General features: G+C 45.5%; 1 protein-coding gene across 1 annotated transcript in view; it reads left to right on the top strand.

Moving 5' to 3' along the window:
• The first annotated feature begins 11,387 nt into the window (after nucleotides 1–11,387).
• The window catches only part of LOC120981116 (serine/threonine-protein kinase Nek11-like), a 196,525-nt gene continuing 191,274 nt past the window's right edge, over nucleotides 11,388–16,638 (top strand). Inside the window, exon 1 of the mRNA XM_040410614.1 lies at nucleotides 11,388–11,548. Within this exon, the coding sequence (XP_040266548.1) occupies nucleotides 11,388–11,548 (161 nt within the window). The remainder of the gene's footprint in view (nucleotides 11,549–16,638) is intronic.

The following is a 16,638-nucleotide window of genomic DNA, read 5'->3' as shown; positions in this document are numbered from 1 at the left end:
TTTGGTATTCAGTTCCAGCATAGGAGCAGAATACCAGAAGCACCAGATCTGTCCTATACCGCACACTGCCGGTGCCCAATGCCACCCATTCACTATAATGGAATATGTGGGGGTTTCAGAATGAAAATCAATATTTGGCTGCGCAGCGAGCCCCCGAGGAGCCGATACAGAGGATGGTAGTGGTAGTACGGTATAATCCCTCATGCTGTTGCTCCATGTGGATCAGTGCAGTAGAAATGTAATTAAAGAACGAGGCCAGAAGTGAATGGAGAAAAGTCTCTTTTTACTGGATGCAAAATATAACTTCTGGTACATTCAATAGAAGCAGATTCAAAGTGCATTTGCTGGCACCAGTAAGGATATGGAAGTAGGTTGGATGCTGCAACTTAACACTTGTGGCTATAGGTGTCCACGGTCAGGTCCAGACTTAAACTTTAACTGGCCTAATGGTAGTTCTGGGCGATGGGTGTCTGAGCTGTAGTCCCTCACCTTACATCAGTGTCTGTCATACAGTTTTCAGCTGTTCACTCTGCTGTCTTGTCTCTCAGTTGTTTGCTTGAGGAAAAATCATGTTGGTTTCGCTGGAAAATCTCTATCAGGAGCAGGAGCTCTGCCGTGTGCTTCCTCTCCTCTGTACAGGAACTACCCCACCTAGCAGGAAGCAGGACCAGCCCACTCCTACCAAGTATCATTGACCACCTTAAGAGCGTTCACATGGCTTTCTATGTATAAATATATCAGGGGTCAGTACAGAGATCTCTCCCATCATCTATTTATCCTCAGGACTGTGACTGTGACGAGGGGACATCCTCTGCGTCTGGAGGAAAGAAGGTTTGTACACAAACATATAAGAGGATTCTTCATGGTAAGAGCAGTGAGACTATGGAGCTCTCTGCCTGAGGAGGTGGTGATGGTGAGTACAATAAAGGAATTCAAGAGGGACCTGGATGTATTTCTGGAGCGTAATAATATTACAGGCTATAGCTACTAGAGAGGGGTCGTTCATCCAGGGAGTTATTCTGATTGGAGTCGGGAAGGAATTTTTTATTCCCCTAAAGTGAGGAAAATTGGCTTCTACCTCGCAGGTTTTTTTTTTCCTTCCTCTGGATCAACTTGCAGGATGACAGGCCGAACTGGATGGACAAACGTCTTTTTTCGGCCTTATGCACTATGTTAGTAGGTTACACAAAAAACAAGCCCTCATACAGCCCTGTAGATCAAAATATAAAAAGTTATGGCTGTCAGAATATGGCAATGCAAAGAAAATGTTGATTGTTTTTAAAGGGTTTTTATTTCTTTTTTTTATTCTAGTCCATGCAAATTGCGGAACACGCACGGACACCATCCGTGTTTTGCGGATTCGCGATTTGTGGACCGCAAAAGACGGAATGGTCGTGTGCATGAGGCCTAAGGATGTCAGTTCATTTTTAGCGCACAGTGAACGCCGTGATGTCAAAACCCCCAAAACCTTGGCGGAATTCTTTTTTATTATTAGTTTTTTATTATTTTCCCACACAAAGATCCCCCCCCTTCCCCTTTTCCAGTACATGACATGGTAAATGAAATGGGGTCATTCCAAAAATGCATCGAGTCCAGCGAAAAATAATCCCTCCTATAGCTATGTGAACGGAAAAATAAAAAAGTTATTGGAACATGGGGAGGCAAAATCGAAAAATGCAAAAATGAAAATAGGCCTCGACCTTAAGGGGTTAAGACACTGTATGATTGTGTTATGTTGTGTTTTCCCGCAGTGGAGCCCGCATGCGTACCGTAGGACGCTCCGCAGCCCGCAGAGTTTCTGAAAGCTAAGAAAACAGGAAACAGGAAATCTACCCACACAGCGCCGGGCTAGACCGAACTGCACACCCACACATATGAATAGTGAAAACTAGTTCCAGGGTACCCGCGGCATACGGTATTATTTATTTTCTGATAGGTCTATAGGGTGCGACTGGGGGAGAATGGAATATTTCAAACTGTATTGTACATTATTCCCTGCAGTAACACTTCTTGGTCCATTTACTAACCCACATACAATTTCAGCACTGGATCTCCGATGGCTGCTGACCCAACAGTCTTCATAGATTAGTAGGTTGCCATCGTTTACTGTCAGCAGGATCAACCCTATTAAACCAGACATACCGCCTTGTAGGGTTTACCCTGCTGCTCCAAATGACATCTGTCTTGCGAGAGTCTGAATACGAGCGGCCGATACGAAGAACTGATTTATTCTTCCCAAGGACTTTACGAAGAACCAGGGAAGAGTCATTACATATGGAGCAAAGGTGACGCCCCGGCATATGGAAGGATTCTTTACAGTGCGTGCAGAGAGCTGTTAGGAGGTGATAATGGCAGATACTATGTCAAAACTAAAAATGAACTGCACTGAAGGATGTATAACTGATGGGACGTCATGGACGTGTCCTTTTTCATCTATGTAACTATGAAATGATGAATTACCAGGAGGAATAACCGAGGACAACGTAGTGCTCTTGAAAAAATGATGCTCCCAAATGGTTACCTCATGGGGAATATGAGTATTTGCTAAAGCCCACGCATTAGAGGGCCTCTACCAGGGGCGGACTGGCCATAGACCGGTGAGCTGATGCCCAGGGGGCCGACCAGGCCCTCCTCACAGCCGGCCAGCGGAAGGTTTTTGGGATATACTACTGACAGCAGTATTTTGTGACGCACTGTGGTATTTGTTGGGTGGTATCATGTGTCACAGTATGGTGTTACTGGCCCTGCCTTCCATCAATTTGGACCCGACTACAAAACGGGGCCACTTTTAGTGTTTTTTCCAGGGCCACTTTAAGTTCCCAGTCCGCCCCTGGCCTCTACTCTGCAATTAAAGGGGCTTTTGTGGGGACACTGACCTGCCAGTGTTGTGGGGGGTGCGGGTACTTAATTTAAAGGGGTTCTCCGGGATTTACATATTGATGACCTCTCCTCAGGATAGGACATCGATATGTGATTGGTGCAGGGTCCGTCTCCCGGGACCCTCGCCGATCAGGAAGCCTCGGAGCTACAGTGAGCGCCATGGCGTCCTCACAACTCGCCATGCACAGTGCCATCCGTTAGACTATTGCAGCTCAGCCCCATTCATTTGAAGGGCCATATAACATGACATCACTGGTGCCACCGCGCTGTGACGCCCTGGACCCCGCCAATTTGATGACCTATCCTGCAGGTAGGTAACCAATGTAAAATTCCTGTGTGGCCCTTTTCATCTCCAGGCACTCCAGAAAAAACTAAAAATGAATAATGGGGGAGATTAAGGCCCCCTGCACACGAAAGTGTGCCCCCCGTGGTCGTGCTGTGGGCTGCAACATGCGGGCCGCAATGCACGAGCACAGTCCGTGGGGCAGCCGCAGTGGATCACAAAAAGATAGGACATGTTCTATCTTTTTGCGGAACGGAAGTACTTAGTAGTGCTTCCGTAGGGTTCCGTTCCGTGCTTCCATTCCGCATCTCTGGATTTGCGGACCCATTCAAGTGATGCGGAATGCCCACGGAACGGTATTCGTGTATTGCGGATTCGCAAATGCGGTCTGCAATACAGCAACGGGAAGCACACATTCACGTGCAGGGGGCCTAACTAAGATAAATGCGGTGGGTGGAGAAAAAATAATAATTCGGCAGATATAAGTTGCGCCTCATTCATTATCGCTGGGCAAGGGGTGTGGCTTAGCGAGAAAGAGGTGTGTCTTAAGATGCACCAACATCCGCAAAATTTCAAATGTATGTTTGGCGCAAAATAAGCCAACTAAAAGGCAGCGTAAAGCGAGACGCACCACATTTATCATCCTGGCGCATTGTGACACCGCCTGGTCTCTCACGCGCTCTACATACCGCTATATTAGACCAGATTTGGAAATACGCCCCTATGTTCTTTGAGCAAAGTGTTTGTCCCCTTCGAGGAACCAGTAATGTCACCTCCAGTATCCAGGGACAACTGTGACCAAGCCTGCAGCTCACCTGGGGCGTACCACGCTGTGTCACGGGGGGGGGGGGCTAACCCTAACGAAGGTGCAGGAATTCCCCACAGTCATTGTTTGCTCCTTATTATTGGCAATGTGCCCGCCGTCCTCCTCTCTCATGCGGAATTTTCAGTATTGATGTTGTTTTAGTTGGTTTATTGATCTGTAAATATATTTTTATTCATTCTCCTTCCCCCCCCATGAAGAATGACGTGGACTCTCCCTGCCAGTAATGCCTGTAGTCACCTGTGCCAGGTCTATACCGAATGCTCAGCAGTAACAGGTGAGCGACTGTTCATATAACCTGCTGTGTACTGGGTTTATATATTTATATATCTATAGAATGTATTTATTTATATATTGAGATATAATTACAGATTTATTCCTATATTTATCTATATAGATATTTAGGCTACTTTCACACTTGCGTTCAGAGCAGGTCCGTCTGCATTATAGTTTAGAAAAAATTCTAAGTCTGAAAGTAGTTCAGACGGATCCGTCCAGACTTTACATTGAAAGTCAATGGGGGATGGATCCGTTTGGAAATTGCACCATATTGTGTCAACGTCAAACGGATCCGTCCCCATTGACTTGCATTGTAAGTCTGGACGGATCCGTTTGGCTCCGCACGGCCAGGCGGACACCCGAACGCTGCAAGCTGCTTTCAGGTGTCCGCTTGCTGAGTGGAGCGGAGGACAAACGCTGCCAGACTGACGCATTCTCAGCGGATCCGCGTCCACTCAGAATGCATTAGGGCCGTACGAATGCGTTCGGGGCCGCTTGTGAGAGCCTTCAAACGGAGCGCACGAGCGGACACCCGAACGCTAGTGTGAAAGTAGCCTTAGACATATTTACATAATTATCTATTAATTTATATATATATATATTTTTTTAGTTTGCTCTTTAGATTAGAAATTTTCTCCGTCACACGACCAGTTTAACTCCAAAATGGGATGACTTTCTATAATGCACCAAAAATGAACCTATATGGCTTCTTTCTTCCAAAAACAGCACCACCCCTGTTCACTGGTTGTTTATGGTATTACACCTCAGCTCTGTTGACGTGAATAACATAAAAAAAATATAAAAAATTCGGACATTTACGCCCCGCGGACCACCAGGGCACGCCCAAAAACACTCTGGACTGCCCATAAAACGACCATTTTGTGGGTCGGTTTTTGCAAGATCATCCTGACAAAATTCTGACTGTTGCCAAGTATGATGAAGCTGAACTGCAATACTGCGCACAACCTGTGTTCAGATGTGGCGCTGTTTTTAGAAAAAAAAGAAGCCATGCTTTTATCACTCTTTAAAATCCCATTTAAAGTACAATAGAAAGCTGTAGAACTAAGAAGAAAAAAAAAGATGAAAGGGTTTATCGGCTTTAGCAATTAAACTTTTTTTTAAAGAAGGATCCCATAATGATAAGCTGATCACTGAGTGCCTCAGCCCCAATGATCAGATGTATTCTGGGGAGGGGATCGGGCAGCAAGTGTTCAGTTTCCCTGCAGCGCCACCACAGGGGAAATCAAGCATTACACAGTTGCCATTCCGAACAATGGGCAGTGTAAGAGATAACGGTCCGGAATGGCAGATGCCCCTGTATAACTTAGGCATTGGCCTTAAGGGGCCTTAAAGGGGTTTTCCGACTCTTCGTAAGTGATGACCTATCTTCTGAATAGGTCACCAGCATCTGATCTGTGGGGGTCCGACAGCCGGGACCCCCGACAATCAGCTGTTCGAGAAGGCACCGGTGCGTCTGTGAACGCCAAGGACTTCTCACTGCTAACTCTAGGCCAATGACAACACAACCAAAGGTCACGTGACCTAGGCACAGCTCAGCCCCATTTACTCTATGCTATGAAGACCATCGGTCACGTGGCCTAGGCACAGCTCAAACCCCTGTAGGCCAGTGACGTCACTACTACCACCGGTCACATGACCTAGGCGCAGCTCAGACGCATTTACTCTAAGCCAGTGACGTCACTACCACCGGTCACATGACCTAGGCACAGCTCAGCCCCATTTACTCTAAGCCAGTGACGTCACTACCACCGGTCACATGACCTAGACACAGCTCAGCCGCATTTACTCTAAGCCAGTGACGTCACTACCACCGGTCACATGACCTAGGGTCGTAGGCAAAGCTCAGCCCCATTTACTTTACACCAGTGACTTTACGACCACCGGTCACATGACCTCGGCGCAGCTCAGCCGCATTTACTTTACACCAGTGACTTTACGACCATCGGTCACATGACCTAGGCACAGCTCAGCCGCATTTACTCTAAGCCAGTGACGTCACTACCATCGGTCACATGACCTAGGCGCAGCTCAGCCCCATTTACTTTAGACCAGTGACTTCACGACCATCGGTCACATGACCTAGGCGCAGCTCAGCCGCATTTACTTTAGACCAGTGACTTCACGACCATCGGTCACATGACCTAGGCGCAGCTCAGCCGCATTTACTCTAAGGTAAAGTGAAAAAAAACAATTCCGGCATTTATTATTCTTCCTATAAAATCTTCCTCTTTATTGAATCACATCATGTGCGGAACAGTGTCACAAACAAGCAATTGTTTACGCGTTTCGGAGACCTTCTCCTTAGTCGTAACAATGTGGTCTGAGAGTTTGGAAAATTTAATGTGGGTGGTGGTGACATGATGTCATAAATCAATCAGCTCAGAGACTCGCACCTGGAGTGTCCTTCTCAGTAAACATTAGTTAAAATGGCCCCACATGATGCTCTCCTCACACCCCGCGCTTGGACTTTGCCCATCATAGCTGGAGGCTTTCGCATATCAAAAAGCAAGCACAAGCGCGGGGTGTGAGGAGACGCATCGTGTGAAGAGGGCTGTACAAAATATCAAATACAAATAAAATGTAACACTATAGAAGACTCTACATGCGAAACTGGATGAAGATGGATTACATATGGTCGCAATCTTCACATTGTTATAATGTAGATAGACGTGTTGGAACAAACCGTGATGAACATACATAGTATGGCATATAATATAGTAAATGACAAGTAGCAAATAACATCTAAAGGTAACTGGAAAAAAAATTACCAGCCACCAGTATAAGAGATTATTGATAAATGTACATCAATTCTTTCTTCTGGTTGAGACCTGCTGGCACCCTTGTGTTTAACAGGAAAATCCAGAAGGCCTCTCTCAAAAGTATTCTCTTTTGGTGGTCCCCTCCCCTGGCTGGCGCCATTACTTTCTCAATTGCAAATGCACGGAGGGATCCCATGCTGCGGCTGTGTGTGTGGATTAAGTGTTTGGCAGCACCCAAAATTTTAAGGATAGATGGATTTGAAATATAATTCAAATGTTCAAGTATTCTGGTTTTGAACTTACGTATGTGTCACGGATGATGTTGCAGATAGCTGGAAGTTATGGATAAACATCCGACTGGCTTGATCCCAAACTAAGGAGAATAAAGCTGACCCCTATAAAACCCTAAGAGCTCACCCTGACTGCTAAGCACATACAAGGGTCTCAGAGGTAGACGATTGCATGCCCTCGTACCTAGATTGTGTGACACCTGAAAACCCTATAATAGTGAGGGGACGCGACCACCAGCTCCCTGCACTTAATACGGAGGGAATCAGGGTCACCTAGAATCAAGCCAGCAAGGAAACACAATACATGAAAGGACTTATCTGAACAAGCAGCAACAGAAGTCTCCAGCAGTGAACACTTCAATCCAGGAAGTAGTATAAACCGCAAAGTGAGGCAGTATGTGAGGGAATATAAAGGAAAGAGGATTAGTCTAAATAGGTGACACCTGGGAGAAGGAAATGAGATGACAAAGTGAAACCAAAACAAAGAACATCATGCCAGAGGTAGAGAAGGACGTCTGTCAGACCTTCTCACAGAAGTGGCGGTGACAGTATGGCGCTGCCAACATACATCAGATCACACTCCACACACTGTATGACATAGATTACCCCCGTGCTATTGCAATTGATATATGTTTTTATAGGAAAAGTTGTTGAATGGTCAGCATTAGGAAAGCTTTTTTGAACTGATACATATTTACATGTTCTACAAGGATGACTACCACACTTTGTGAAGCCTTTGTATTTAATCCACATATTCTCTGTTTTTTTTATTTTTGTTGGCCACGTACAGGGAAGGGGAAAGGGAACTTGCCATAGTTAATGCTTTCCTAGGTACTACCGTATCTTGCAGCCATTTTTTAAAGCATTGTACAGAATGTTATCATCAAATAAGATAGGCAGACACCTCTGTACAATGCTTCGTGTTTTATTAAACTGCCGGCTGTATGTCAGAACCAGGGTGGGTGGATCTTTCTCTACTGTCTCCCGTTTATTTTTGTCTTTAGTTTGTATATGATCATTATTCATAGCTTCCATATTGGTTTCATTTGCAGCACTGACCTTTTGATCTACAATTTTTTTACGGGTATTTTTGGTTCCAAATAATAAATCATATCTGGATTTCTTTGACACTATGTTAAGCCCTCTTTCTAACATCCAAGTTGGATATCCTCTGATTTTTAATCTCGTCTTGATGCCTTCACATTCTTTATGAAAAGCCACTTCTGTATTGCAGTTTCTGCGTGCGCGCAGGTATGGCTCTTATGACATGCGCCCGGGTGATGGCTGTTCGCATGCAATATAGAATTGCCTGCTGTTGTTTCCCTATGGGTCTCTGTATAAATTGCTGCATCGGGGACACCTCTTTATTTCAAGTCCAAGAAAACGATGGATTCCACCTCCACAGTACACGTAAAACGCAAATTGTACGCGTTGTCATTCAGATAGTGCTTGAAATCCAATACGGCAGACACATCGCTGTCCCATACAATGAGCAGATCGTCGATGTATCTGCCGTACCACGCCAAGCACCGTCTGAAAGGGCAATCAACATTGTATATATATCTCTCCTCCCAGTATGCCATAGTGAGGTTTGCCAAGGAGGGCGAGGATCTCGCCCCCATTGACACCCCTCGTACCTGTAAATAATACATGCAGTAGTTATGCGTGAGTAGAAAGGATGTAACCTCACATACATAGTCAATGAAGTCATTCGAATGACCAGTATACCATAAGAGCCACCCCGTGGGGGATCGATGGATACAAAGCTTCAACATCGGCAGTGACCCACTTGAATTGTGGGTGCCAAACAAAATCATACATGGCACGCAACACATCGCCTGTCTCTTTAAGATACCCTGGTATTCGCTGTTATATATTGTCTAGCCAATTTCCCATGCGTTCCATTAGGGACCCAATGCCCGAAATGATGGGGCGCAATGGAGGGGGAACCAGCCCTTTGTGTACCTTGTACGCGTGCATAATGGGGGTTATGGGTGCGTTCACACAGAGAAAGCCATATTGTGAGTCATTAAAAAAAACATAAGGTTAATCCTTTCTGGATAAGTGAATTATACTCCATGTATATTCCACAAGTGGGTTTTTATCAAGCTTTCTGTATGTTTTATCAAGGACCACGATGGATCCACGTTTACTGAGAAGGACACTCCAGGTGCGAGTCTCTGAGTTGATTGATTTATGACATCATGTCACCACCACCCGCTTTAAATTTTCCAAACTCTCAGACCACATTGTTACGACTAAGGAGAAGGTCTCCGAAACGCGTAAACAATTGCTTGTTTGTGACACTGTTCCGCACATGATGTGATTCAATAAAGAGGAAGATTTTATGTGCCGGAATCGTCTTTTTTCACTTTACCTTGCCTATACGTCCAGGAACTTGCTGGCTTGACTCCGGGCACACGGGATGCTACATGCCGACTAGGTGAGCTGGACAAACCTTTCCTATATACATTTACTCTAAGCCAGTGACGTCACTACCACCGGTCACATGACCTAGGCACAGATCAGCCCCATTTACTTTAGGCCAGTGATGTCACTACCACCGGTCATATGACCTAGGCGCAGCTCAGCCCCATTTACTCTAGGCTATGACGACCATCGGTCACATGACCTAGGCCTGTGATGGCTAACCTTGGCACTCCAGCTGTGGTGAAACTACGACTCCCAGCATGCTCCATTTATTTCTATAGCGTTCTGAGAGCAGCCAAGCAAGGGGGGCATCTTGGGAGTTGTAGTTTTACCACAGCTGGAGTGCCGGAGGTTAGCCATCACTGACCTAGGCGCAGCTCAGCCCCATTTACTTTAGGCCAGTGACTTCACTACCATCGGTCACATGACCTAGGCGCTGCTCAGCCCCATTTACTTTAGGCCAGTGACTTCACGACCATCGGTCACATGACCTAGGCGCTGCTCAGCCCCATTTACTTTAGGCCAGTGACATCACTACCATCGGTCACATGACCTAGGCGCAGCTCAGCCCCATTTACTCTACGCCAGTGACATTACTACCATCGGTCACATGACCTAGGCGCTGCTCAGCCTCATTTACTCTACGCCAGTGACATCACTACCATCGGTCACATGACCTAGGCGCTGCTCAGCCGCATTTACTCTAGGCTATGACGACCATCGGTCACATGGCCCCAGGGGCTGAGCTTCGCCTAGGCCACATGACCAATGGCCGTGAAGGCACTGGCCTAGAGTAAGAAGCGTGAAGGAGCGCCGCTGCCTTCTCAAACAGCTAATTGTCCGGCGGGGGACCTGGGTGTCGGACTGCCACTGATCAGATGCTGCGGTCATCAGTTACAAAGAGAGTCGGATAACCCCTTTCATTTTTATTACATAAAACAGGAAAACCCCTTTAAATAATGGTTGCCATGGTTTCCCAGGACCCAGGGCTGTGACATTGTTTTCTGATGTTTTCCTTGAATCCGCCGACAGTCAGGTTTAATCTGGCGCATGTTCAGCCTTTGATTTAAGCTGTCTGACAGCGTCTCGTACAGAGCCTGACATAGGCGCGCTGCTTTACCTGCCCCTATCGTCCTCAGACGCGGGGGCCCAGCTGGGTGCTACACATGCAATTATTCCCTGCGATTATTAACCAGATCTCCGCCTGCTTCCCGTAAATGATGTAAGTGACGAGCGGCCCAGAGCAGGTGCGCGAGGCTGCGGCAGAATGAAAGCTTCACTTCTATATAGGTCACACTGCACAAGATATGGACGACTGATTAAACTTTACATTCTACGTTATCTTTTAATTTCTCTGCTTGCTGTCAGTGAACTGAAAACGTGCGCATGCCCAGAGGCTGAAAACCTGTCCCTGATCATGTCCATTGATGCGGGCGCTCCTCTCGTTAGGACAGCTCTGATACACTTATTAAGCTCTGCACCTGGGTGAGGTTTCTGTTCAGTGACAACAAGCAGGGATTGAATAAGAAAAACATTTTGAAGAAATTGTAGCCCATGGTTCAGACAAAGTGTCATCCTGAAGAAGGAATTAAATCTAACTGGATCTATTCTATCTTTCACAGATGGATTTAACTGTGGACAAAGACAGGACAGCAGCCATGTGGCAGAGTGGCTTTTCTCCTGGATCTCATGTAATGAAGAGATATGTGGTGCAGCAGGAGCTCGGCAGCGGGTCTTTTGCTACTGCGTATTTGGTGGCTGATTTAAAAGACAGGGAATCTCAGTAAGTAATTAGATATACACAAGCTTATCCAAATGGAGCGGTATCTGTATTCATATCATGTACTGATCCTGAGTCTGTATGATACTCCAGATCTACACTCACTATTCTGCTGGTGCAGTCACTGTGTACATACATTACTTATCCTGTACTGATCCTGAGTCTGTATGATACTCCAGAGCTGCACTCACTATTCTGCTGGTGCAGTCACTGTGTACATACATTACTTATCCTGTACTGATCCTGAGTTACATCCTGTATTATACTTCAGAGCTGCACTCACTATTCTGCTGGTGCAGTCACTGTGTACATACATTACATTACTCATCGTGTACTGATCCTGAGTTACATCCTGTATTATACTCCAGAGCTGCACTCACTATTCTGCTGGTGGAGTCACTGTGTACATACATTACTTATCCTGTACTGATCCTGAGTTACATCCTGTATTATACTTCAGAGCTGCACTCACTATTCTGCTGGTGGAGTCTCTGTGTACATACATTACTTATCCTTTACTGATCCTGAGTTACATCCTATATTATACTTCAGAGCTGCACTCACTATTCTGCTGGTGCAGTCACTGGGTACATACATTACTTATCCTGTACTGATCCTGAGTTACATCCTGTATTATACCCCAGAGCTGCACTCACTATTCTGCTGGTGGAGTCACTGTGTAGATACATTACTTATCCTGTACTGATCCTGAGTAACATCCTGTATTATACTCCAGAGCTGCACTCACTATTCTGCTGGTGGAGTCACTGTGTACATACATTACTTACCCTGTACTGATCCCGAGTTACATTCTGTATTATACTCCAGAGCTGCCTTCACTATTCTGCTAGTGCAGTCACTGTGTATATACATTACTTATCCTGTACTGATCCTGAGTTACATCCTGTATTATACTTCAGAGCTGCACTCACTATTCTGCTGGTGGAGTCTCTGTGTACATACATTACTTATCCTGTACTGATCCTGAGTTACATCCTGTATTATACTTCAGAGCTGCACTCACTATTCTGCTGGTGCAGTCACTGGGTACATACATTACTTATCCTGTACTGATCCTGAGTTACATCCTGTATTATACCCCAGAGCTGCACTCACTATTCTGCTGGTGGAGTCACTGTGTACATACATTACTTATCCTGTACTGATCCTGAGTTACATCCTGTATTATACTCCAGAGCTGCACTCACTATTCTGCTGGTGCAGTCACTGTGTAGATACATTACTTATCCTGTACTGATCCTGAGTAACATCCTGTATTATACTCCAGAGCTGCACTCACTATTCTGCTGGTGGAGTCACTGTGTACATACATTACTTACCCTGTACTGATCCCGAGTTACATTCTGTATTATACTCCAGAGCTGCACTCACTATTCTGCTGGTGCAGTCACTGTGTATATACATTACTTATCGTGTACTGATCCTGAGTTACATTCTGTATTATTCTCCAGAGCTGCACTCACTATTCTGCTGGTGGAGTCACTGTGTACATTACATTACTTATCCTGTACTGATCCTGAGTTACATCCTGTATGATACTCCAGAGCTGTACTCACTATTCTGCTAGTGGAGTCACTGTGTACATACATTACTTATCCTTTACTGATCCTGAGTTACATCCTGTATAATACTCCAGAGCTGCACTCACTATTCTGCTGGTGCAGTCACTGTGTACATACATTACTTATCCTGTACTGATCCTGAGTTACATCCTGTATTATACTCCAGAGCTGCACTCACTATTCTGCTGGTTATTATTATATTCCCTTCTTTATCATATAAAACTGTTCAGTGCTCGATGTGAGGCCGCTTCCCAAAATGCAAACCACCAGATCAAACTGTGCGCTGACACCGATCAAACAGGGAATGCGGGGACAATTCTGCTCTGAAGCCCAGCAGAATTCTGACTGCAGCTCTTAGCAGCGGCTAATTTTGGGGTGTGCGTGATGTTTAATGTCCACGTGTTCTTTATTGCTATAATTGCTTATACTATTCTGCTGTTGAATATCTGATTCAGCCCTTTTATTCCCTTGCGTGTCTCTGTGTGAGGAGAGTGTCGCCATATGGCCTCCCTGCAGAGCATCCAGTTACAATTGCAGGCGATGTGTTGGGTTTCCATGGGGTTGCCAGGTGTTTTTCCCAGAGCTGCCGCCTCCTCTGATTGTTGTTGGAAAGCATCAGACTTCTGTAAGTGGAGCAGACCTGCTGATCGGGATCCTCGGTGACACCCAAGCTCACCACTACATCAGGAGTCCTAAATATAATTACCGTACATTTTCTTAAAGGGGCTCTCCACCTCTGACTGCTTCTGCCCCTGAGCTCCCTTGGAGTAGGGGAATAGAGAGAACTGAGTGACACCGCATGGGTATGGACGTCCATGTACAGGACGTATCCAAGGGGGACAAAACAGGTTAATTCCTATCGAGAGGTAGAAGATTAAAGGGGTCGTCTGGCCTAACAGCCGACAACCCCAGTGGTTAGAAGATGTGCCCTGCAGTCCAGTGCCGCTGCCCAGTTTCCAGCCGCTTGGTCCCATGACTGTTACAACCAATCAGTGGCTTCAGTGGTCACATGCTTGAATCACATGTCATTGCAACATGAAAAACGGCAGAATTGTTCCAAAAAAATGAAATGTGAGTACTCGCACTAAAAGGGTTTAACATTTCTCAATCCAGCACCTAGATCTGAATACTTTAATAATTTCATGTAATGAAAAATTTTGCATAGCCAGTGAGTTATTCAGTAAAATGTATCTGTATAGCGCCACCTGCTGTTTGTGCTTTTCCTTATTTCTCTGTCCACCTCACTGCAGTGGTCGCACATGCTCAGTTTAGAAAAACGGGGGCGTTGCCGTTACACCTAGAGGCTCTGCTCTCTCTGCTGGTGCTGTATCTCGTGCACTCTGATCGACCGGCAGTGTAAACATCACACCTGCTCCTGTCAATCAAAGTGCAGAGGGCGCAGCACCAGCAGAGAGAGCAGAGCCTCTGAGTGTAACGGAAACCCCCCCGTTGCTCCTAGAGGCTCATCTGCATATATTAAAACTTCATTTTTCTCAGTAATGCGGACACATATGAACATGGGACCAACACAGATGTCTTCAGCTGCCAAGTGCACATGTAACAGGTGAGTCGGTGTCATAGGTACAAAACTGCTGACAGATGCCCTTTAAGTCAGAGAAGATGTAAGATAAGATGTCTTCAGGAGACAATAGGAGGAGAAGGACAATAGTGAACAACTCATGACATCACTAATTGATGGTTATGTATCTGTCAACCAGTATGATCCAGCGCCATCCAACGGACTCTTCCCTCACTACTGGGACAATAGTCATGATTTCTGTACATAGGCGTGCGCAGCCTATTGCATGTGCATGTGCATGTACAGTCGTGGCCAAAAGTTGAGAATTACATAAATATTGGAAAAGTTGCTGCTTAAGTTTTTATAATAGCAGTTTGCATATACTCCGGAATGTTATGAAGAGTGATCAGATGAATTGCATAGTCCTTCTTTGCCATGAAAATTAACTTAATCCCCAAAAGACCTTTCCACTGCATTTCATTGCTGTCATTAAAGGACCTGCTGAGATCATTTCAGTAATCGTCTTGTTAACTCAGGTGAGAATGTTGACGAGCACAAGGCTGGAGATCATTATGTCAGGCTGATTGGGTTAAAATGGCAGACTTTACATGTTAAATGGAGGGTGATGCTTGAAATCATTGTTCTTCCATTGTTAACCATGGTGACCTGCAAAGAAACACGTGCAGCTATCATTGCGTTGCATAAAAATGGCTTCACAGACAAGGATATTGTGGCTACTAAGATTGCACCTCAATCAACAATTTATAGGATCATCAAGAACTTCAAGGAAAGAGGTTCAATTCTTGTTATAAAGGCTTCAGGGCGTCCAAGAAAGTCCAGCAAGCGCCAGGATCGTCTCCTAAAGAGGATTCAGCTGCGGGATCGGAGTGCCGCCAATGCAGAGCTTGCTCAGGAATGCCAGCAGGCAGGTGTGAGCGCATCTGCACGCACAGTGAGGCGAAGACTTTTGGAAGATGGCCTGGTGGCAAGAAGGGCAGCAAAGAAGCCACTTCTCTCCAAAAAAAACATCAGGGACAGATTGATCTTCTGCAGAAAGTATGGTGAATGGACTGCTGAGGACTGGGGCAAAGTCATATTCTCCGATGAAGCCTCTTTCCGATTGTTTGGGGCATCTGGAAAAAGGCTTGTCCGGAGAAGAAAAGGCGAGCGCTACCATCAGTCCTGTGTCATGCCAACAGTAAAGCATCCTGAGACCATTCATGTGTGGGGTTGCTTCTCATCCAAGGGAGTGGGCTCACCCACAATTTTGCCCAAAAACACAGCCATGAATAAAGAATGGGACCAAAACACCCTCCAACAGCAACTTCTTCCAACAATCCAACAACAGTTTGGTGAAGAACAATGCATTTTCCAGCACGATGGAGCACCGCGCCATAAGGCAAAAGTGATAACTAAGTGGCTCGGGGACCAAAACGTTGACATTTTGGGTCCATGGCCTGGAAACTTCCCAGATCTTAATCCCATTGAGAACTTGTGGTCAATCCTCAGGAGGCGGGTGGACAAACAAAAACCCACAAATTCTGACAAACTCCAAGAAGTGATTATGAAAGAATGGGTTGCTATCAGTCAGGAATTGGCCCAATTGATTGAGAGCATGCCCAGTCGGATTGCAGAGGTCCTGAAAAAGAAGAGCCAACACTGCAAATACTGACTCTTTGCATAAATGTCATGTAATTGTCGATAAAAGCCTTTGAAACGTATGAAGTGCGTGTAATTATATTTCACTACATCACAGAAACAACTGAAACAAAGATCTAAAAGCAGTTTAGCAGCAAACTTTGTGAAAACTAATATTTGTGTCATTCTCAAAACTTTTGGCCACGACTGTATATATATATATAGCCTTTATGCCATTAGCCCCCATTATCCCCCATTATGCCTCATTAGCCCCCATTATGCATCTCATTAGCCCCATTATGCCTCATTAGCCCCCATTATGCATCTCATTAGCCTCCATTATGCCTCATTAG

This window comes from Bufo bufo, chromosome 10, assembly GCF_905171765.1.
Source record: "Bufo bufo chromosome 10, aBufBuf1.1, whole genome shotgun sequence".
Lineage (NCBI taxonomy): Eukaryota > Metazoa > Chordata > Amphibia > Anura > Bufonidae > Bufo > Bufo bufo.
Note: the sequence above shows the minus strand (reverse complement) of the source record. Positions and strands in the feature narration are given on the sequence as shown.